This window comes from Balaenoptera acutorostrata, chromosome 9, assembly GCF_949987535.1.
Source record: "Balaenoptera acutorostrata chromosome 9, mBalAcu1.1, whole genome shotgun sequence".
Classification (NCBI taxonomy): Eukaryota; Metazoa; Chordata; class Mammalia; order Artiodactyla; family Balaenopteridae; genus Balaenoptera; species Balaenoptera acutorostrata.
The window spans coordinates 99,320,940-99,341,101 of record NC_080072.1 but is presented as its reverse complement, the minus strand read 5'-3'; the positions used below and the strand labels follow the sequence as shown (position 1 = coordinate 99,341,101).

Genomic DNA, 20,162 nt, shown 5'->3' with positions numbered 1-20,162 from the left:
AGGAAGAGGCTGGTCCGGCTGGAGTGGAGGGTTGGAGCTGGAGGGCCAGCAGGAGGGAGAGCTAGTGAGCCAGAGTCTAGAAGGTGATAGCTAACCTCAAGCTGGCCTTGCCCCTCCTGGTTATAAAGGGGCCACAGAGGGCTTCCCTGGTGGCACAATGGTTAAGAACCCGCCTGCCAATGCAGGGGACACAGGTTCGATCCCTGGTCCGGGAAGATCCCACATGCCGCGGAGCAACTAAGCCTGTGCACCACAACTACTGAGCCTGCGCTCTAGAGCCCACGAGCCACAACTACTGAAGCCCACGTGCCACAACTACTGAAGCCCGCATGCCTACAGCCTGTGTTCTACAAGAGAAGCCACCACAGTGAGAAGCCCGCGCACCTCAATGAAGATCTAATGCAGCCAAAAATAAATAAATAAAACAAATAAATTTAAAAAAAGGGGGGGGGGGGCGCCACAGAGAGCCAGCCAGGCCGAGTTGCAGGGATCCAAGCTTGCAGGAACAAAAGCAAAAGCCCAGTGGAGATTCCGGGGGTCTAGAAATCACTTGAGCAAGAAAAGAGATAACTTACCTTTGCTTGTTAGTTTTATCCGTAGCCGTCAGCAGGAAAGTCCATGCAAACGTCCCCACGGCAGCAAGAAAAGGGAGGGCTGGAGACACAGTGTCCCTGCAGGCAGTGGGGGAGCTGGGGAGACCCCCGGAGAAGGAAGAGGCAAGAAGGCCAAGGCCCCGGGGCCTGCAAAGGAAGAAGAGGAAGCCCAAGAGGCAGCCAAGAATGAAGCAAGCAACCTGGAGCTCAATGGCCGCAGACCTGAAACCTCCCAGGGCTTCACAGCCCAGGTGTCCTCTGCACACCTAGCCTGCAGGAGTCCTTGCCCACAGGCCCTCTCGCCCCCACTATTCTACATGGTTTATAGAAAGAACATGGAAAATGTAAAAGAAAGGAAAGAAAAAAAAAAGGGAGGGCTTCCCTGGTGGCGCAGTGGTTAAGAATCCACCTGCCAATGCAGGGGACACGGGTTCGAGCCCTGGTCTGGGAAGATCCCACATGCCATGGAGCAAGTAAGCCCGTGCACCACAACTACTGAGCCTGCGCTCTAGAGCCCGCGAGCCACAACTACTGAGCTCGTGTGCCACAACTACTGAAGCCCACACACCTAGAGCCCATGCTCCACAGCAAGAGAAGCCACCACAATGAGAAGCCCACTCACCGCAACGAAGAGTAGCCCCCGCTCGTCACAACCAGAGAAAAGCCTGCATGCAGCAACAAAGACCCAACACAGCCAAAAATAAAATAAATAAAATGAAAGAAAGAAAGAAAGAAAAAGAAAGAAAAAGACCAAAAGCTGAGAATCAGGAACCCAACAGATCCAGCTCTGAAACCTAGCCTGGTAACTGGTGCCTCAGTTACATCTGGAAAATGGGAACAAACACACCTCCCTGACCTTGGCTCCCAGGGCTGTTATGAGGGTCAAATGAGCTGATGAGCTGAGGGGTGTCTGTTCTATTTCTCTCATTGTCCCTTTACTGGTGCCATTCTCCCACCCTGACCTGGCCCCTGGCCTGGCTGACCTCCCCTAGGAACACGTCCATGAAGCAGCCAGGCGCAAGGGCGCCTATGCCGGCAGAGCCAGGGGTGTCGTGGAGGATGGCCATGGGCAACGGCAAAGTCAGAGAGAAGCTTCCGGCCCTCCCAGCTTCCCCCTTGTCTCCTTTCCACCACCTACCCACAAACAGGGGCTGTTCTAAGACCCGGGTCTGACTAAGCCACTCCCTGCTTAAAATGGGTTACAACCCAGCCTCCTTAGGCCCATAGTGCTAAGTACCCCCTCCTTTCTGGAATCCCTACCCAACCCCCAAGTTCTACCTATTAAAATCTTTTTCAACTCTCTAACTTTAGACTAAATGCCCACCTCTTCCAAGAAGTCCCCCTGCCTGTTATAGCTATTAACATTTACCGTGTTAAAATCAGAATGGAAAGGAATTAAAATATTTTCTTATTAATTTTTTTTTAAATTATTCGGCCACACCACACAGCATGTGGAATCTTAGTTCCCTGACCAGGGATTGAACCCACACCCCCTGCACTGGGAGCACAGAATCTTAACCACTGGACCGCCAGGGAAGTCCCTTTTCTTATTAATTTTTAAATAAATTTTAAAATAACAGCAAACCTTTTACATGCTAATATAAATAACATTTTTTTTAATGTTTTTTTTTTTTTTAGGCCATGCCGCATGGCTTGGCTTGCAAGATCTTAGTTCCCCGACCAGGGATTGAACCAGTGCTCTCTGCAGTGGAAGCGTGGAGTCTTAACCACTGGACCACCAGGGAAGTCTTTTTTTTTTTTTAAACTACATTTTCCAAAACAAAAAGAACTTAGTAAGAAGGATAACTTTGTTTTACGTTTTTGCAAATCTCATTAACGCCTGGCTGGATTCTCACCTCCTTCACATCATGCAGCCTCTGGAAACCACGCTGTTCACTCAAGAACAAGGAAAGAAAGCGAGAAGGACAAATAACATCTACGTGTTATTATAGAAATACTTTTGACCTCTCAAACCCTCTAAAAGCAGTCCACATCTTAGGACCAAGGAAAGGCTTGTCCCCTAGACAAAAGCAGCCCCGGGCCCTCTAGGGGGTGAAAGGAGAGGATCTGCCTGTTGAGGGGGAATCTCCTGAGTGTGAAGAGAGCTGCCTCGGGGGATCGCAGAATCCGTGTCCTTTGTTTCTTCTCTCCCCACTGGGTTCTTCACTTAGTTCCCCTCTGTCACCAGCCTGCCTTAGGCCGGTGTAGAGTGAAAGCTGTGTGTCAGAGAAAACGTGCGCTTTGGATTTACCCAGTCCTGGGTTCAACTCTTGTCTCTGTATCTTGGGGAAGCTGATGTGACCTTGGGAAAGTTACTTAACCTCTTGGAGCCTTAGGCCATCATTTGTACAATGGCTATGCTCCCTCACAGAGTGATTCAAGGAGAGAAACTGCACGTAGGACCTCTGGCCCAGGGCCTAACACGTAACAGACATTCTGCAAACAGTAGCCAGAAATATTATGCTGCCTCCCCACCTCCTGCCCTGCCCGACTCAGCGTGAGCACGGCTAACACAAAACAGATTAACAGGGCTTCCCTGGTGGCGCAGTGGTTGAGAATCTGCCTGCCAATGCAGGGGACACGGGTTCGAGCCCTGGTCTGGGAAGATCCCGCATGCCACGGAGCAACTAAGCCCGTGAGCCACAACTACTGAGCCTGCGCGTCTGGAGTCTGTGCTCTGCAACAATAGAGGCCGCGATAGTGAGAGGCCCGCGCACCGCGATGAAGAGTGGCCCCCACTTGCCACAACTAGAGAAAGCCCTCGCACAGAAACGAAGACCCAACACAGCCATAAATAAATAAATAAATAAATAAATAATTTAAAAAAAAAAAAAAAAAAAACAGATTAACAATCCCTCTCCCTTCTCCCTGAGGACAGCTGCGCCAGGCTGGGATTTTCCAAGAGAACTTCGCTCGTGGAGAGAGAGAGTCACGGAGTGATGTAGTTTGCAGAGGGCAGGTTTTCTACCCTGCAACAGCAGATGGTACCACCTGCCGGATTCCACAGCCCATCTGAAGGGCCAGCCCTAACCGACCCGTCCAAGGCCTTGGGCACCTTCACCTCCTCCACTGCCCTTTCTCCTACGGGCTGAGGCAGCCAACCCCTCAAGCTCCCCGACTCACATCAGCACAGACACAAGCAGCCCAGAAAGACTTATCTCCTTGTCCCGGGCACCCAGGTGTTTTACGGGGACTTCCAAAGACCCTGCTTGGCTAATGCCTCAGTCGCCCTGATGGCAAGGAGCGGTGGGCTGCTGGTCTGTCCAGGACCTTTAGGACTCACAGGCCTTGAAGCTGCCAAACCGTCACACCCGGCTTCGAAGTCTCCCTCGTGCCTGCAAAACTGCCCCGCTGTCTCCCTTCCTCCCCAGCACCCCTCAGCCACTCACTCAGCACCTCAGTGAGGTTAGGAGAGGGGGTGGCCAGCTCCCAGGTCACACCCCCGACAGAGCGCCTAGCTTCCTCCACGGGGTGTTCTCAGCCTGCGCCTTTAAGGACTGCCGTTCTGTGCCAGGGTCTCGACCTCGGCATCCTCAGCTGAGTTGGATTAAGGGACCATTTCATGCCACTGCGAATTCCTTCTGGCTGCTGTCCCTTCCCCCACGCAGAGACAGAATAGCCAGTAGCTGGAACCAGCCTGGAGCCAGTCTGCCCAGGGCAGCGGGAGAGCTGGTCTAGCCTGGCAGCCCTCGTCCTCAGGGAGCAGAGGCTGCCCTTTTGAGAGGGGGTCTGGGGGCAGGGAGCGGGCCCTCTGGGGTCTTGGGCTGTCGCAGGGACTCGAGAAAGCCATGCAGAGCCTAGAGCCATGAAGGACTGCTCAGACATCATCCTCTGCGTGGAAGCGACAGAGCTGAGCAAGGTAAGGGTCATACAGGACCACTCCCGCAAGACCCAGATGCCCACCTAGGGCTGGCAGTGCCCAGTGAACACACCTGCCGGGCAGTGCTGCCACCGGCCCTCAGCCCTCAAGTCTCTCCCTTCAGACTGAATTCTGCAATCCTGCTTTTGAGCCTGAATCAGGGCCACCTTGCCCCCTACCCAGCCTCCAGGAGGACGCCAGCTGCAGCACCCGAGCTCCCTGGCATGGTAACCATCTCAGGGGGTGAGCTGGGGGTAGGACAGAAAGGCCCAGCGGCTAAGGGCTGTGTGAGAGATGCCCAAGGGAAAGGGCTCTCAAAATCCCACCCCACCTGCCCGCAGGTCGGCGTCCCCGAGGGCTGCAGCCTGACTGCCACTTCTCCTGGCTGTGTGTCCTCCTGCTGGCCAGCCTGCTGCTGCTGCTGCTTGGGCTGCTGGTGGCCATCATCCTGGCCCGTAAGTTCCCAAGGCCTCCATGAGTCTCCCATGCCCTGCAAGAGATCCAGCACCTCTGAATCCCATTCCCTCGTCTTCCCGCCTCCAGAATTGCAGGCTACACCTGCGTCCGGGGCCTCCCATTATCCACTGCCTTCCCAAGGCCTCACCACCATTGGCTCCAGCCCCACTCCCATCCCCACCACCTCTCAGGCAACTGGGACCCCTAAAGGGCAACCGGAGGCAGGCATGAGCATGAGCCCCGCACCCCAGTCGGGTGAGTACTAAGGGGCAGATCTTCCTGGAGAAGGGCCTAAGACGGCAGGGGGGAGGGGAGGCCGGGAAGTGGCATCTTGTAAAAACAAGTCTCTCTCCTTTTGACCTCTGAACTCTAACCTCCGTCGCTGCAGCCTGTGGGGGCCTCCTTCCTGGCCCAAGGGGCTTCTTCAGCAGCCCCGACTACCCAGACCCTTACCCACCCAACGCCCACTGCGTGTGGCATATCCAAGTGGCCACAGACCATGCAATACAGCTCAAGATCGAAGCTCTCAGCGTGGAGAGTGTGGCCTCCTGTCTTTTTGATCGCTTGGAAATCTCCCCCGAGCCTGAAGGCCCCCTCCTCAGGTGGGTCCCTCTGCCCCCAGGAGATCCCACCCGTCTCCTGAACCACTGTCTGGAGGGCAGAACCAGGGAACTGCAGTGGGAAATTCTTGACTGGGAGGAAACGGAGAGACTTGGCCTCTGGGCCCAGCTCTGCCACCATCTTGCTATATGACCTTGGGAAGGTCACGTCCCCTCTCTGACCTTGGTTTCCAAATCTGGAAATTGGAGCTCCCACACATCTTTCCCATGGATAAATGCCTCAAGGATGGACGTACAGGAGTCAGGGAGGTCAGAGCTCTGCTGAAAATGAAGGGAACCTTTTGGACACATCGTCCCCAGGATGGGGCTTGAGGAAAGAGGACCGCAGGGCCCAGGCAGGCTCCACTCTGGCTGGCCCTGAGCTCTGAGCCTCCATCACCCCCAATCTGGCTTCTTGCAGAGTGTGTGGGAGGGTGCCTCCCCCCACACTCAACACCAATGCCAGCCACCTCCGCGTGGCCTTCGTCTCTGACAGCAGCGTGGAAGGATCTGGCTTCCATGCCTGGTACCAGGCCGTGGCCCCCGGTCATGGTGAGTGCTTTCCCGCCAGGTCCCCAGCTACCTGTCGACTGTCCGCTTCCCCCCTCTCCAGCCACTCCCAGCCCTGCAAAAGGGGTAGAGATTCTAGGGGTTTCTGAATCCAGATGCCCACCCCCAGGGAGCTGTGCCCACGATGAGTTCCCCTGCGACCAGCTCGTCTGCCTGCTACCTGACTCGGTGTGCGACGGCTTTGCCAGTTGCGCCGATGGCAGTGACGAGGCCAACTGCAGCGCCAAGTTCTCGGGTATGGGCCCGGCCAGCCTCAGGGCGGGTACTGTCCTCAGGCATCTGATCCAGGTTCAGGCTGGCCTCCCCAGGCCTGGCCCAGCTCCAAACCTGCCTGGTCATTCTTCTGGCCCAGAACTTGTCTCCCCACGGGCACGGCCAAAACTCTTCTCTGCCATCCCTGCTGGCCCTACCGGGTGAAGGCACAGACCCTGGCAAACTCATGAGCCCCTCCTCCTCTCTACAGGGTGTGGGGGGGACCTGACTGGGCTCCAGGGCACTTTCTCTGCTCCCAGCTACCCGCAGCAGTACCCTCACCAACAGGTAAGCCGGCGCTCCATAGGGAGGGTGGTGCAGCCCACGTGGGCACACCTGAGCATCCGGGTTAGTGCGATTGAGAACAGCATGGCAGATACTGCCTTGTACCTGGGAAGGTCAGAGATCAAGCAGGCAGGAAGGGAACATTATTAAGTGCTTACTAGGTATCCATGTTCCCGTGCTGGGTAAGCTTATCTCTGAGACCAGATAAGTTAAAGGCCCTTCCGCCACCACCTGATGATGAGAGCAGTGTGGGCAGGGCCCACCCACTCCCTACCCCACTTGCAGCAGGGGGAAGCCCATCTGGAGCTCAGCCTGGAGGCCCCGATTGGGACAGAAGAAGGAACCCATAAATTACTCCACCTGTGCCCTCCCCCAGCTTTGCACCTGGCACATCTCGGTGCCCGCTGGACATGGCATTGAACTGCTGTTCCACAACTTCAGCCTGGAAGCTCAGGACGAGTGCAAGTTTGACTACGTGGAAGTGTATGAGACCCGCAACTCAGGGGCCCTCAGCCTCCTGGGCAGGTATTGGCAGAGCCAGTGGGAGGAGCTGAGGATAAACCCCACCCTCCAGAGTCCGCCGTCAAGGCTTTCTACAAATCGGCCCACGCACGCACTAGCTTCATTGTCTTCTCCTGCGCCAGGCTGGAGGTCTCCTCACTGTCACCCTAAAAAAGGCTTGTCCTTCCTCACCTTCGTACCTGTCCCTCTCACCTTTGCTCCTTACATCACCTCCTCCAGGAGGCTCTCCCCGTCCCAGTTCTCCTACCTGCCCGGTCTATTTATAGCTTCCCCCAGAACCCTCACTGATTTTCCCCAGGTCGAAGGGGCTCAAGTGCAAGCAGTTTGTTTCATTTGTTTAGTACTTTGTCTCCTGAACGTGTGTGTCTTCCTCACCAGTCCCATGAGTCAGTGACTATGCCTCCCATCCCCTCTGGCATCGCCCAGAGCACCCAGCTCCGTGCCGCGTCTGCGGGAAGCCTCGTGCACGCTCGATCAGCTGTGGGGGGGCCCCATGCCAGGACTGCTGTCTGCTTTGGGCAGGTTCTGTGGAGCAGAGCCGCCCCCACGCCTCATCTCCTCACACCACCAGCTGGCTGTGCTCTTTAGGACAGACCGTGGCATCAGCATCGGGGGCTTCTCGGCCACCTACCGGGCCCTCAATGCCACAGAGAGTAGGTAGCCCTGGGCGAGTGGGTGTGGGCAGCAGAGGCGCCTCCAGGAGAACAGGGAAGGGCTCTGGACCCTGGTCAGGGCACTGTGAAGGCAGTGGGGGTACAGGCATGTCCCAGGGCACTGCCATGCCCCCTGTGCCTGCAGACCCCTGTGGGCCCGGAGAGTTCTCCTGCCGGGATGGAGGGTGTACGAATCTGCAGTGGATGTGTGGCATGTGGAGAGACTGCGCAGAGAGCAGCGATGACAACTGCAGCAGCCCATTGCTCCCACCCCCCGGTGAGGAGCCTGCCCCAGGGCACCGCAGGCGGGGCTGGCAGGCCTGAGCGGGCTGGGTGCCCATCCCTAGAAACCCACTGGCACGCATCATAACAGCTATCCCTATCTTCCCTGATGGGGTGGGGGGCCCACTAGCCTGACTCTGGACCACTCCACCAAATACTGGAGGGATTCTCCCCCAGGGGTGGCAAGGGTACTTAGTGTCACCCCCGAGGGAAATGGGAATCTGGGAGTTGATGGTTGAGGCTTCAAGAGCCCCTCCGGCCTTGTCACACAGAGAGGCCCTCTCCAGGGCCCACCTCGGAGATGGGGGGAGAGCGGGGGAGCTCCTTCCAGATGCCCTGGCCCTGCCAATGTTGGTGCCCCTAGTTCCCTGAGATCATAGAGGTGCCTGCATGATGCCCAGGGCTGGCGAATGATGCTTGGAGTAGGCTCTCAAGGAAAACAGGAATCCTCGACATGGATAAAGCATCTCTCTGTGTTATCTCCTTCGATTCTCCCCGTCTGACCCATAGGGAACGCTTAGGTGACTTGTCCCGGGTCACACAGCCAGTGAGTATTTCCCAGAGTGACCCTCCCCTCCCACCCCTGCAGAGCTGGCCTGTGAGCCTGTCCAGGTGGAGATGTGCATCGGTCTGAGCTACAACACCACGGCCTTCCCTAACATCTGGGTGGGCATGGCCACCCAGGAGGAGGTGGTGGAGGTCCTCAGAGGTTACAAGGTGCTCCAGGGAGAGATAAGGAGGAACCCCCAGGAAGGGGAGGGAACTGGGGGAGCAGGGTGCCTGAAGGCTGGTCTCCTCCTTCCACAGAGCCTGACAAGCCTGCCCTGCTACCAGAATTTCCGGAGGCTCCTTTGCGGGCTACTTGTGCCCCACTGCACCCCACTAGGCAGTGTCCTTCCCCCTTGCCGCTCTGTCTGCCAGGAGGCAGAGCGCCAGTGCCAGTCTGGCCTGGCACTACTGGGCACCCCCTGGCCCTTTAACTGCAACAGGCTGCCTGAGGCAGCTGGCCTGGAGGCTTGTGCCCAGCCCTGACCCTGAGGCGGGCCCCTGCCCTCTGCTGCCCATCCTCCTTTGCCTATCAGGGTGGGCAGGCAGGGGAGCAAAGGAAAGGGGCCAGCATGGGACTCTGCCCATCCCCTCTGGGTCCTCCCAGGGAGGGGAAGAGGAGTCCTCAGCGGGGCTAATGGGACCCTCCCACCCTGCCAGATCCTTCCCTATCCTTTCATTTGCCCCAGCTGCTGCAAACAGCAGGCCTGACTCCACACTGTACCAGTGATAATCTAGATTGCTTCCCACCCAAGCCTCTGACCCCAATTTCCTACCTTCTACCTTCCTCATCTCCATCTGCTTTTTCAGGTTCTCTACCACCCACTTTCTGACTTTTTCATTTATTCAGAAAAAAAAAAATGTATCCAGTGCCTAGTCATGTGGCAGGCCCTATTCTGAGCCCTGGGGATCCAGTTGTCTACTGCTTCTAGAACCTTCCACCCTCGGTTCTCAGCTTCTATTTCTTCTGGACTAGAGTGTTGTCTTTGATCTCCGTCGTGGCACCATCTCTCCTTCCAGCTCCTTGGAGCTGTAGATGCCCTGAGCGTCTGTTTCTCATGGTTCTGCCTCTCTGTGCCCGCCTCAAATCTCTCCCTCCTTTCTCCACCAAACTTTGGCTGGCCGCCGGGCGACACCACGAGTTATTTCCCTGCTATTTCCCGGCCCGGGCTCTTGGCCCCCGAACAACTGGTTTCCTCTTGGAGTCTGGGAGGAGCAGAGCAGAGCCGGCAAAGAACGAACCGGGACCAGGGGGACGCCGAGGGCAGGGGGCGCCTGGCTAGAGAGAAGCGCAGGGAAGGAAGGTAGCAAGCAGGGGTCAACTGGAGGGTCCGGAGTCGCGAGAACCCCGAAGAAGGCCGCAGAGAGAGCGAGCAGCCCCGGGAGCCGGGAGGGGGGTGAGTCTGGTCGCGAGGGGGGGGCGGGGAAATGGGGATGGGGGAGGGGACTGTGGGAAAGTCTGGGCGCCGGCCCCGGGTGGTGGTGGGGGGAGGGCCGGCCTCTCCTTCCCCCTGAGCGGTGCTCTCGGGGTTCTTGGGTCTAGGGACGCCCCCTTCTTCGTCCCCTCGCGGCCACTCAGCCTCACTCAGGGACATGGCAGTGGGGTGGGGACCGAGCCGGCTGCGCCGGGGCGGAGACCGAGGCAGGTCCCAGGATTCTGGGTCCCGACTCCTGTCCTGCCCAGCCCACAGACGACGAGAGGCCCGCGGCGCCCGGACTCCGCGTGCCAGCGCCATGAGGCCGCTCCTCGCTCTGCTGCTCCTGGGCTTGGCGGCCGGCTCGCCCCCGCTGGACGACAACAAGATCCCCAGCCTGTGCCCGGGGCACCCCGGCCTTCCCGGCACGCCGGGCCACCATGGCAGCCAGGGCCTGCCCGGCCGCGACGGCCGCGACGGCCGCGACGGCGCGCCCGGGGCTCCGGGAGAGAAAGGCGAGGGCGGGAGGCCGGGTAAGAAGCGCCTCCGCTGGGAGGCGGGTAAGAGTGCGGCCCCGCTCCTGCTCCCGGGGGCCCGGGGCTCGGGGTTGCCGCTAGGGGGTGCCGCTCCCGTCCCCGTCCGACCCGGCCGGAGCCGGGAGAGGAGTGACTCAGCTGCGGGAGCCAGAACCCCTGGGACCCTCAGATCTGCCCCAAGCCCTGCAGGAAGCGTGGAGGGGGTCCTGGGGCGCAGGGCGGCCCCGGCCGGGAAGGGGCGGCTGGGAGGCTGAGGGAGGATGCTGGAGGCCCGCGGCGGGCGCGCCCTAACTGCTCCGCTTTCCCCCCACCCCCACCCCCGCAGGCCTCCCGGGGCCGCGTGGGGAGCCCGGGCCGCGAGGAGAAGCAGGCCCCGTGGGGGCGGCCGGGCCAGCAGGCGAGTGCTCGGTGCCTCCGCGCTCCGCCTTCAGCGCCAAGCGCTCAGAGAGCCGGGTGCCCCCGCCGTCGGACGCGCCCCTACCCTTCGACCGCGTGCTGGTGAATGAGCAGGGACATTACGACGCCGTCACCGGCAAGTTCACCTGCCAGGTGCCCGGGGTCTACTACTTCGCCGTCCACGCCACCGTCTACCGGGCTAGCCTGCAGTTCGATCTGGTCAAGAATGGAGAGTCCATCGCCTCTTTCTTCCAGTTCTTCGGGGGGTGGCCCAAGCCAGCCTCGCTCTCCGGGGGCGCCATGGTGAGGCTGGAGCCCAAAGACCAGGTGTGGGTACAGGTGGGCGTGGGTGATTATATTGGCATCTACGCCAGCATCAAGACAGACAGCACCTTCTCTGGATTTCTAGTGTATTCTGACTGGCACAACTCCCCTGTCTTCGCTTGATGCCCACTGGAAAGTGAGCGCATGCTCACTCGAAGGGCGGGAGGGCGTGACACTGACAGCCGCGTCATCCAGGAGGGCGGGCCCCCCTGGAATGTTGTGAATGACCGCGGAGGTGGGGTGGGGGCCTCTCCATCCTGCTGCCGGCAGGGGATGGGGACAGAGGCTGAGATCAGGGCTGGCAGCACGGGGCAGTGGCTGGATTTCTGCCCTAGACCAAAGGAGTGCTGGCAGGCAGCGTGCTGGCGGTGTGCTGGCAGGTGTGAGTCCCCGCAGTTGCTCTGGTCCAGGACCCCAAGGTGGGGTGCTCCCTTCCTTGTCCTCTGTTCCTCTGGGTCCTCCCTCATCCCTCCTGCTCCTGGGCTCTTTTCTCAGAGATCATTCAATAAATCTTACAACAACAACAATAAAAAAAAAAACCTCTTACTGGCTTCAGCCTTTCTTCTTTACTGGTGGGGATGCCCTGATTCTGAGAACGGGGAGAAGAGGGAGGAGGGTGTTGGGGAGGGTGCTCAGGCAGAAGGGAGGGCTCTTAGGCTGGATGGAGCTATGGGCCAGGAGATACAGGAAGCAGGCCCAGGTGAAGGAGAGGCCGCTCCACAGACCTGCTGCGTAAGCAGTGGAGGTTGTGAACAGGAGCCCCCTGCTGAGGAAGGTGCCCTGGTGTCAGACTTTGGCCACCCACAAGGAGGAGCCCTTTTTCTAACTCAAAGATGTCATATGAACTGGGTGGAACTTCACCACACACATCCCTGCCCTGAACAACAGAAGGGAAGCCAGGATTTTCATTCACGGCTGCTCTGGCTACTTGCCTGGTCTCTAGATGACTGGAAAGCTATTTCTCTGTCCCCCATGCCAGGGGAGTGGAGTGTCCCTGGGTGTCTAGAGATGTCATTTTGGAGATGGCCACGAGGGGGCACCCCAGTTCCAGAATGCAGCAATGACCCTAGGTAGCTGAGCTCCTGACTGCTAGGGTGGCTAGGGGGAGGAAGGGTATTGAGCTCTGCCAGTGGGATTCCAGATGGGGGTAGAGGAAAAGGGGGTCATTGGCTCCCAGCTCAGGAAGTTTATCTTCTCTAATAAAATGTTTATCCTCACATTAAACAGAGACTGGAAGGAACCAAGCCTCCCCTCGCCCAGCTCCCTCTCCAGGATTGGGGGAAGGGGAAAAAAGAGCCCTTCCTCAGGCCTCCCGACTCCAAGGTGGATGTGCGCAACACTCAGTCACTGAGCAGGGCCATACCACTCAGTCTGAGGCTAGCCGCAAAGCCCCTCCGAGGCGCCTCTCCTTGCCCCACCCCCGACCCGACCTGATGACTAGCAAACCGGGCCTGGCCCGCCCACATCAGCTCAGGCTGTCAACCAAAGAGAAAGTGGAGGGGCCTCTCCTCGGAGTTTCTTCCCATCTACCGCTTTCCCCTCCCCCGCCCCCTTCCAGAAGGCTGTCCCTGGCATCATGCTCCTAGATTTAACATACAATTATGGGGTAGTGTCCCCCCCTCTCTTGCAGGTCATGTGAGGATGGATATGACCAATGGGGACTGGACCCAGTGAGCTAGAGACAGGCCTCCCAGCTGTCCACCACGAGGCCCCACAGCCATACTCCAGCCCATCACAGCGCCACTCTATGCCAAGAGACACAACGACAAGCACCAACTCCTCCAGGGATCTGAGGGTAGGTTGGACTCCAGGCAGCAGGAACCCCAAGTTCCCTCCTGGGAAGAGTGGCACCAGAGGAAAAGCTGGGAGGGCTGACCCAAAGGGGGAGCAAGTTCACACTCCTCTCTCCTAGGGCTAATTCTGCAAAGACAGAAAAGATAAGGAGAGCTTTACCAAAAGCTGTGCACGTGAGAGGGCACAAATCAGACAGGGTGAAAGCGAAGCCAGCCACACCTGGCAGGGGCTCTCCCCAAGGCACCCTATCTTATCTCTCTGCCAGGTCCCCCACCAACCACATTTGTGACTCCGGCAGGACTGAAGGACCCTGCTGCAGCATCCGTCACCCTAACCGACGGCTCGCCCTTGCAAGGATGCACACAGAGGCCGTCAGAGCTGTAACAGAACTTCATTCATTGGATCCTGGGCCAGACAGACCCCTCAGGGAGATGCATGACTCTCGGCCCTGGCCCCTTCTGTATTTGGACCCTAGTGAAATGTGCACAGTCTGCCCTCCCCGATGCCAGGGAGAGACGAACAGAAGGGGAACGCCATTTCACTCTGCGATGTGGGGAGTGAAAGGGATAGGAGTAGAAATCTGGCTATCCCCCCTGCGGTTCCCAGTGGTGCTGGGGTGTCAGAGGGCACATGGTCCCAAAGCCAGGTGCAAACACACACACACCTGGGGGTTAATTCTTATCCCAGCTGTTGGCTCAGGTCAGAAGGGAGCCTCATAAGATCATGACTGGTAGAAGTAGCTCTAAGGGCACCTGAGAGATACTACCCCCAAAGCCTGCCAGAGCACAGGGGCTCCAGCTGAAAGCAAATGTTCAAGATCATTCCAAGGCCCTTGAGTTGCCAAAACACCCAAATGACACTGATGTGTGTGGCTGCAGAAGCGGGGGAGGCAGTGGGAAGGGAGCAGGGAGAGAACCTGCAAATCCCCAACAGAACAACCAGAAGCGGAGAGGGGGAGCCCCAGGCGCGGGCACCTGGGTGGGCCGGGGCAAGCTGGAGGGGAGTCCACAGAGAAGTCTCAGGGCCTCGCAGAGTGACACACTCACTACCCTCGGCATCACAGGCACCCACTGGGTAAGGATAAGCTGTTACCCTACCCCCAGCCAAGCCACAGTCTTCCAGAGTTTCCCATCTCCATGTCCTGGACGTATGGCTTCGAGGCTCGGCAGGATGGCCACAGGGGCAGGAGGGGCTTCAGGCTGGGACCCAGAGATCAGGTGTGAATGCTGTCCTAGTGCAGGTGGCTGCGTTGAGCGTGGAGGGGTGGGCAGGCGGGGAGGGAGTCTTCAGAGGTAGACGTTGAGGGTCTGCAGGATGCCCCGGCGGCACAGCGGGCAGTTGCGGTGGTGGACGGGGTGGCGCATCAGGATCTCAGTGCAGGCCTGGCAGAGGCACAGGTGCCGACAGGGCAGAAGCAGCACTGTCTTGCTCTGGTCCTGGCAGATGACGCACTTCTTCCGCTCCTCTTGCTCCTTCAGCAATTTCCATGGGTCTTGCCCAGTTACAGGCTCCTCCACATTGAGCCTCTCCCGGCCCCGGGCAGCTGTCACTCTGGCCATCCTGACCTCCTCTTCTTCTGCCTCTGATCTGGGCCCAGCTTCAGGAAGAGCGTCCTGTCGCCAGGTCCTGGCTGAGGGCACCCTCCTAGGGTCACCCTGGGGGGCCCCGGGGGCCCCTCCCCGGTTAGGCCAGCTCGCCAGCTGCAGGCTACGGCTCCAGACTCGGCGCCAGGCCTCCAAGCCCAGTGCTAGGCGAGAGAGCCGCACAACATCCTCTCTGAGCCGGTGGTAGGATGGCCGGGCATGGAGCTGACTGAGCGCCCGGGTGGCCAGCCTCAGGGTGAGGTCCGGGTGCAACAGAGTCACTGTCACTGCCAGCACGCAAGCCAGCAGCACCAGGCCAGTGAGATTGACAAGCACAAAGCTGGCCAGGAGGCGGGCAGCGGAGGCCAAGAGCTCCAGTACCAGTTGGCAGGGGGTCCAGAGGAGGATGGACATGGCCACAGCACTGCTGGAAATGTGGGCTAGGAAAGCAGCCACTACATCCGTCATCCTCCACAGCGGTCCCATCACTGCATCCCACAGGGCCAGCACCAGGGAGAAGAGGTTCTGAGTGCCAATGAGGCAGATGTTGACCAGGCTATTGATCACATAGGCCACCAGGCTCATGGTGATGGCACAGATGTCACAGACCTGGCGCAGCAAAGCATGGCCATTGGAGACCATATTGAGGACACCCCGGTGCAGGATCTCCCGGCTCCTAAGCGCCCCGTGGGAGGCCAGGTGCCCCAGGAGCTTTAAGCTCTCCAAGCCAGAACAGCAGCTGTATAGTACGGTACACAAGGCCTGAAAGCCCCCAAAGGTGAAGGGAACCACGGCTTCGATGAAGGCCAGCAGTGACAGCAAGACTCCACGGCCCAAGTGCAGAAGACTAGTCAGTACCGTATGTGGCAGGTTGTAGATGAAGGCCAGGAGCCAGGCCAGGGAAGCCAGGAGGGAGGACACCAGCAGGAAGTTGAGGTCCAACACCAAGGTCAGCACATCCAGCAACAGGCCCACCCCATTCACTACCAGGTACACAGCCTCCATGATAGGGCTATGGGGGTTCTAGCTCCCGGTTGAGGCGGGTGTCAGGGCTGTCAATATTTGGGGGAAGGAGGAGGTCGGGGATTAATTTGGAAGGGAAGTGAGCAGTCTCCAATACAGGGAGAATCTAAGGAAGAAGTGGGTTAGAAGGAAGTGGAGTCTCAGGGGAGGGAAAGGGGGCCAGATGCCGGTCCAGGAGTCCCGGTTTTGAAGGCGGGCTCTTTGGGAGGAAAGAGCCCAAACATCTCTAAAGTGGAGGTGATCCCGGGCTGGAGGAGAAACCTCAGCTTTGGAGGCCTGGTGGTGGCATACCACGGCCGGGCAATGGGTCAGACCGAGAGGAGACCGGCAACGGAAGGGATCGGGCCAGGCCGGGGCCGGGTGGGGGCGGCGCAGGCTGGGCGCGGGCTCGCGGTCCAGCTACGCAGGTGCCTCTGTCCCCGCCCGGCCCCCGTCCTCTGGGCTCGCGGCGCTTTGCGCCCAAGGGAGGAGCGGGGAAGGGAACGAGCCTCAGCAAACCCCAGGCGCGGCCTCTACTCCGCTGGGCGCCGCCATCTTGTGTGCTACAGGGTGAGGCCAAAGGCGTGACAAGGAGGGAGGGACGACGAACTCTGACCAATCGGTGAGGCCCAACCGCAGGAAACATCGAGCACTCATTGGTCCGTTTGAACGGCGCCCAAACATATTTAGTACTTTAAGGGGGGGGGGAGAAACAGATTGAAATCCCCGCCCCCTTGAGGCGGGGATTGGTCAATTGAAGGGCAGAGGTGAACTTGCCCCCAGCCCCGCCCCCTAAAGGAGCAGGACTTTGGACTGGGATAATGTGGGCGCTGTTCTTTCACTTGGCCTCCAGCCTTGATTTTTTTAGGTGCGGGTTGGCGGTCACTGCCTCTGAGCTGGGCTCTAAGATTGCACCGCCTCCGCAGCCTCAGACTCGGTCGTTCGTCCTCCTCCATTCATCCATTTATTCTATAGTTTATTGAGCCTGCTACAAATGCAAATGAGGATTTGTATTTGTACAAATGAGGATACAAAAAAATGTTTAAGACGTGCCTGCTCACAAGTAGTTCAAGGGGAAACAGATTGTGATAGGGGATTCCCAAGGTGCTATTTCCAAACTGTTTCCTCAAGCTCTATCACGTTTTCTCATCATCCTCAGGAGATTACCTCATTGTCAGTGAGAAAAGGAGGTCACATGCCGGAAATAGCTCACCCTCCTAGCCCAGGCCCTATTAATTTGTTTACTTGAACGCTCTAGTTAGATATCTGCCTGGGCACCCTTAGTAGGCTCCTCAAAAATTTACCCTTTTCTTTAATATTCAAATAATATTCAAAATATCTAAGATCCTATCCCAAGTATATTGAGAAGCCTGGTGTTCTCTACTAAGGCCAAGGATACTTGGAGGTCTTATCCTTCCCCTGGCCTCCATTGCTTTAATTTCCTGCTTGCATTTGTCGACTGGAAAAAAAAAAAAAAAAAAAGCAAAACATGAGAGTCGTGAGTTAAGATTTATTTGGAGTGAAATGAGGACTATAGCCCAGGAGAGAGCCTCTCAGATAGTTCTGAGGAACTACTCTGAAGAGGTAAGGGGGGAGGTGAATATATGTGTAATTTTGGTAAGGGGGGCATATGTGCAATTCAGCACACATTTTGGCAGAAGGTTGCTGCTGGTCACAAGGAGCAGATGTCTCCATTAATGATTTAAGTGCTTTTCTAGATATGAGAAGATGCAAGAATTTGGGCTCGTAGAATCTTCTCCTGAAAATAACTATCTGAAGGCCTGTTCTGCCAGTTTTTCCCAGAGCACAGAGTGCCTCATTCCTGATCTCTGCCCTGAACTCCTTTCAGGGGATGCTGAAGGTCAGTGTCTATGGTGGCTAGTGACAGTTTTTAGTTAGCACATTGAATTCTTCATCTCCACTCTGGCCTGGACTGCTGAAAGTGTCTGTCTCGGTCACCCCACCCTGAATACTGCCTGAATCCTTTCTTCCCCAAAGCACCACTGATGCATACGAAGGTGAGGGATGCAGCGCACCTTTACTGAAACAGGGGGCTCCCAGTAGGGGTTACACCATAGTGCAGGGCAAGGACTGCAATTTCTAAAACTCCACTGGTTTTTCCCCAGCCTCTCTCTCACATCTGTCAGGCCCCAACTTAATGTTTTCTCTGAGACATATTTTCCCTTTGTCTTCCTCTTCCTTTTGAGATTTCCCCTCCCTTTCTCTAGCCATCAGACTCCAACTTCCCACTGTTATTTTATATTACAGAACAGTCTATTTCTATCCCCAACCCCATCTATGCTTTAGCCACAAAATGCTAATTTCTCTAAACAAAGGAGAATAATATAAAGGTTTGTTTAACCTCCTGCCCAGATCACAGTCTGTTGTGGTTATTGTTGCTGGGGTTTTTATTTTGCATTTTTCCCCTCATTTCAAATCTTGGAGAAGATGCCCACCTCCTCTTCAAGATACTTGAACCCACCACGCATAACTTGTCCTCTTCAGAAACCTTACCTGTCCAGTGAACACTATTATGTTCTTAACTTACCGTCCTGCAGCACTTGACATCAGTGACCACTTCCTCCACCCTTGGCCTCTGGACCTTACCCTCTCCTGTATTCTGTCTGTCTCCATCATGGCCCCCTCTCCTCTCTACACAATGATTCCCAAATCTGTGTCTTCAGCCTGAATCTCTCTTGTAAAGTTCAGGTTCCACCTGCTTCCTGGACAGCTGCTGGATATCCCACTGGTGCTTCAAACTCAATGTGTCCAAAATCAAACTCAGCAAATTTGCTGTGCCTGCACTGTGTGTAATTAACGAGCCAGCTTTCCAGGCCGAGAAAGACCTTGAAGTTGGCAGGATCCTCTAAGACAGTATTTCCATTAGTCTGGGACCAAGGCCTCCCCTTTGAGTGATCTGAGACACACTTAGCCAAAACCAGATTAGTTTAGCTTAAACAAGCCACAACCTTTGACTCTGCGGGCGTTCTAGTTGTGGGCAGGCAGAGGTTACCTGTGGCCAAAATTCTTGTGACAAATGAATTACTGCAAGATGCTATCCATTCTTAAGCTAGAAATATAAGAAAGTACCATGTTACCACAAGGCAAAAGAAGTGCTCGGATGACCCCCGCCTTAGAGAAGCCAAGGCGCTTCCCAGTGCTGAGAGGTTGCTAACACTCCCCTTGAGGTGATCATTGTGGTTGGGTTGGATTTGGACTCAAGCAGGATCTCTACTGACTTGATAATGTTTCTTTCTCCTCTAGGACTGTGTTTCAGATAACAGCTGGTTCAAACCGACTGCTGCCAAAGCAGGGGTCATCCTCTATTTGGAGGCTGGAAGACTGGAGAGTGTTGGTCGAAAGAACTAACACCAACTGACTTTAGGGAGGAAGTTCAAATTGTTTACTAGTGTGAGTTGCAGTGGTTGAGAAGAAAATACGCCAGATCTGGAGAAAACTTAATGCCTGGAGGCGCTATCCCTGCAGAATTGTGTCACGGAAGATGATAGTGGTATGACCTAAAACTCTCAGGCATCTGGCCCAGGGGCCTCCCGGAAAAACAGCTGGTTTCTGCTGTTGTGCTAAGTGCAGGGCTTTTGTGTTGCTAGGTGAGAGATGCTAGCTGGGACAACAGAGGGGGTTTTTGGAGGTTGTTCAGGCTCGAGGATTAAGAGATGGGGTAAAACCGGAAAGAATGTCTAATTCAGGAGTTTTGTTTTGTGGTATTGTGTGTACTATAACCCTCGCCTTCATCTCCCCATCAAGCATTCAGTAAAATCCATATTACTGCCATGGTCTTAGAGTTGGATTTTTTCCTTTTTGATTTAATTTGGCTTTTTAATCATGCAAATCATTTACGGGGTCCCAAAGTCAACACTATATAAAAAGGTACATTCCTAAAAGGTTTGCTTTTGGGCTTCCCTGGTGGCGCAGTGGTTAAGAATCCGCCTGCCAATGCAGGGGACACGGGTTCAAGCCCTGGTCCAGGAAGATCCCACATGCTGCGGAGCAACTAAGCCCGTGCACCACAACTACGGAGCCTGAGCTCTGGAGCCTGCGATCCACAACTACTGAAGCCCGCGTGCCACAACTACTGAAGCCCGCGCACCTAGAGCCCATGCCCCGCAATAAGAGAAGCCACCACAGTGAGAAGCCCACCCACCGCAATGAAGAGTAGCCCCCGCTCGCCGCAACTAGAGAAAGCCCGCATGCAGCAACGATGACACAACGCAGCCAAAAAAAAAAAACTAAAAAGTTTGCTTTTATCCTGCCCCCTCCACCCTGTTCCCTCCCAGTACACCCCTAGCCCCACAAATCACAAACAGACCAAAAAATATTTTCCTCTTTCAATCAGGATCCGAGGCTTGGCACCGGTACAGGAGAACCCATAACCCAAAACATCAGCTCTGGTAATAACGCTGTTCTGGTCCAGAGAATCACTTCACGTCTCATAATCTGTGTCCTGGAAACATGAGGTGACTGTCCAAAATGCCAC

At 56.6% G+C, this 20,162-nt stretch overlaps 3 protein-coding genes across 4 annotated transcripts; 2 read left to right on the top strand and 1 right to left on the bottom strand.

Annotated features, from left to right (window-relative positions):
• The first annotated feature begins 4,295 nt into the window (after nucleotides 1-4,295).
• MFRP (membrane frizzled-related protein) lies at nucleotides 4,296-9,103 on the top strand. Its single transcript, XM_007196671.2, has 13 exons — nucleotides 4,296-4,452; nucleotides 4,577-4,679; nucleotides 4,794-4,907; nucleotides 4,996-5,163; nucleotides 5,297-5,510; nucleotides 5,929-6,059; nucleotides 6,187-6,312; nucleotides 6,541-6,617; nucleotides 6,991-7,139; nucleotides 7,659-7,789; nucleotides 7,935-8,066; nucleotides 8,661-8,788; nucleotides 8,879-9,103. Exons 1-13 carry the CDS (start codon nucleotides 4,399-4,401, stop codon nucleotides 9,101-9,103), a joined length of 1,752 nt encoding a protein of 583 aa, XP_007196733.2. The 5' UTR covers nucleotides 4,296-4,398.
• Nucleotides 9,104-9,743: 640 nt separating this feature from the next.
• C1QTNF5 (C1q and TNF related 5) lies at nucleotides 9,744-11,831 on the top strand. Of its 2 annotated transcripts, none has more exons than XM_028162459.2 (3): nucleotides 9,744-10,014; nucleotides 10,302-10,592; nucleotides 10,894-11,831. In XM_028162459.2, exons 2-3 carry the CDS (start codon nucleotides 10,352-10,354, stop codon nucleotides 11,409-11,411), a joined length of 759 nt encoding a protein of 252 aa, XP_028018260.2. In that variant the 5' UTR covers nucleotides 9,744-10,014; nucleotides 10,302-10,351; the 3' UTR covers nucleotides 11,412-11,831. The 2 variants fall into 2 exon arrangements, with proteins under 2 accessions (XP_028018260.2, XP_057409567.1); XM_057553584.1 differs by having other exon boundaries at nucleotides 9,755-10,014; nucleotides 10,302-10,565.
• Nucleotides 11,832-13,461: 1,630 nt separating this feature from the next.
• On the bottom strand, nucleotides 13,462-16,237 carry RNF26 (ring finger protein 26). Its single transcript, XM_007196670.2, has one exon. It carries the CDS (start codon nucleotides 15,668-15,670, stop codon nucleotides 14,369-14,371), a length of 1,302 nt encoding a protein of 433 aa, XP_007196732.1. The 5' UTR covers nucleotides 15,671-16,237; the 3' UTR covers nucleotides 13,462-14,368.
• Between the last annotated feature and the right edge of the window lie 3,925 nt (nucleotides 16,238-20,162).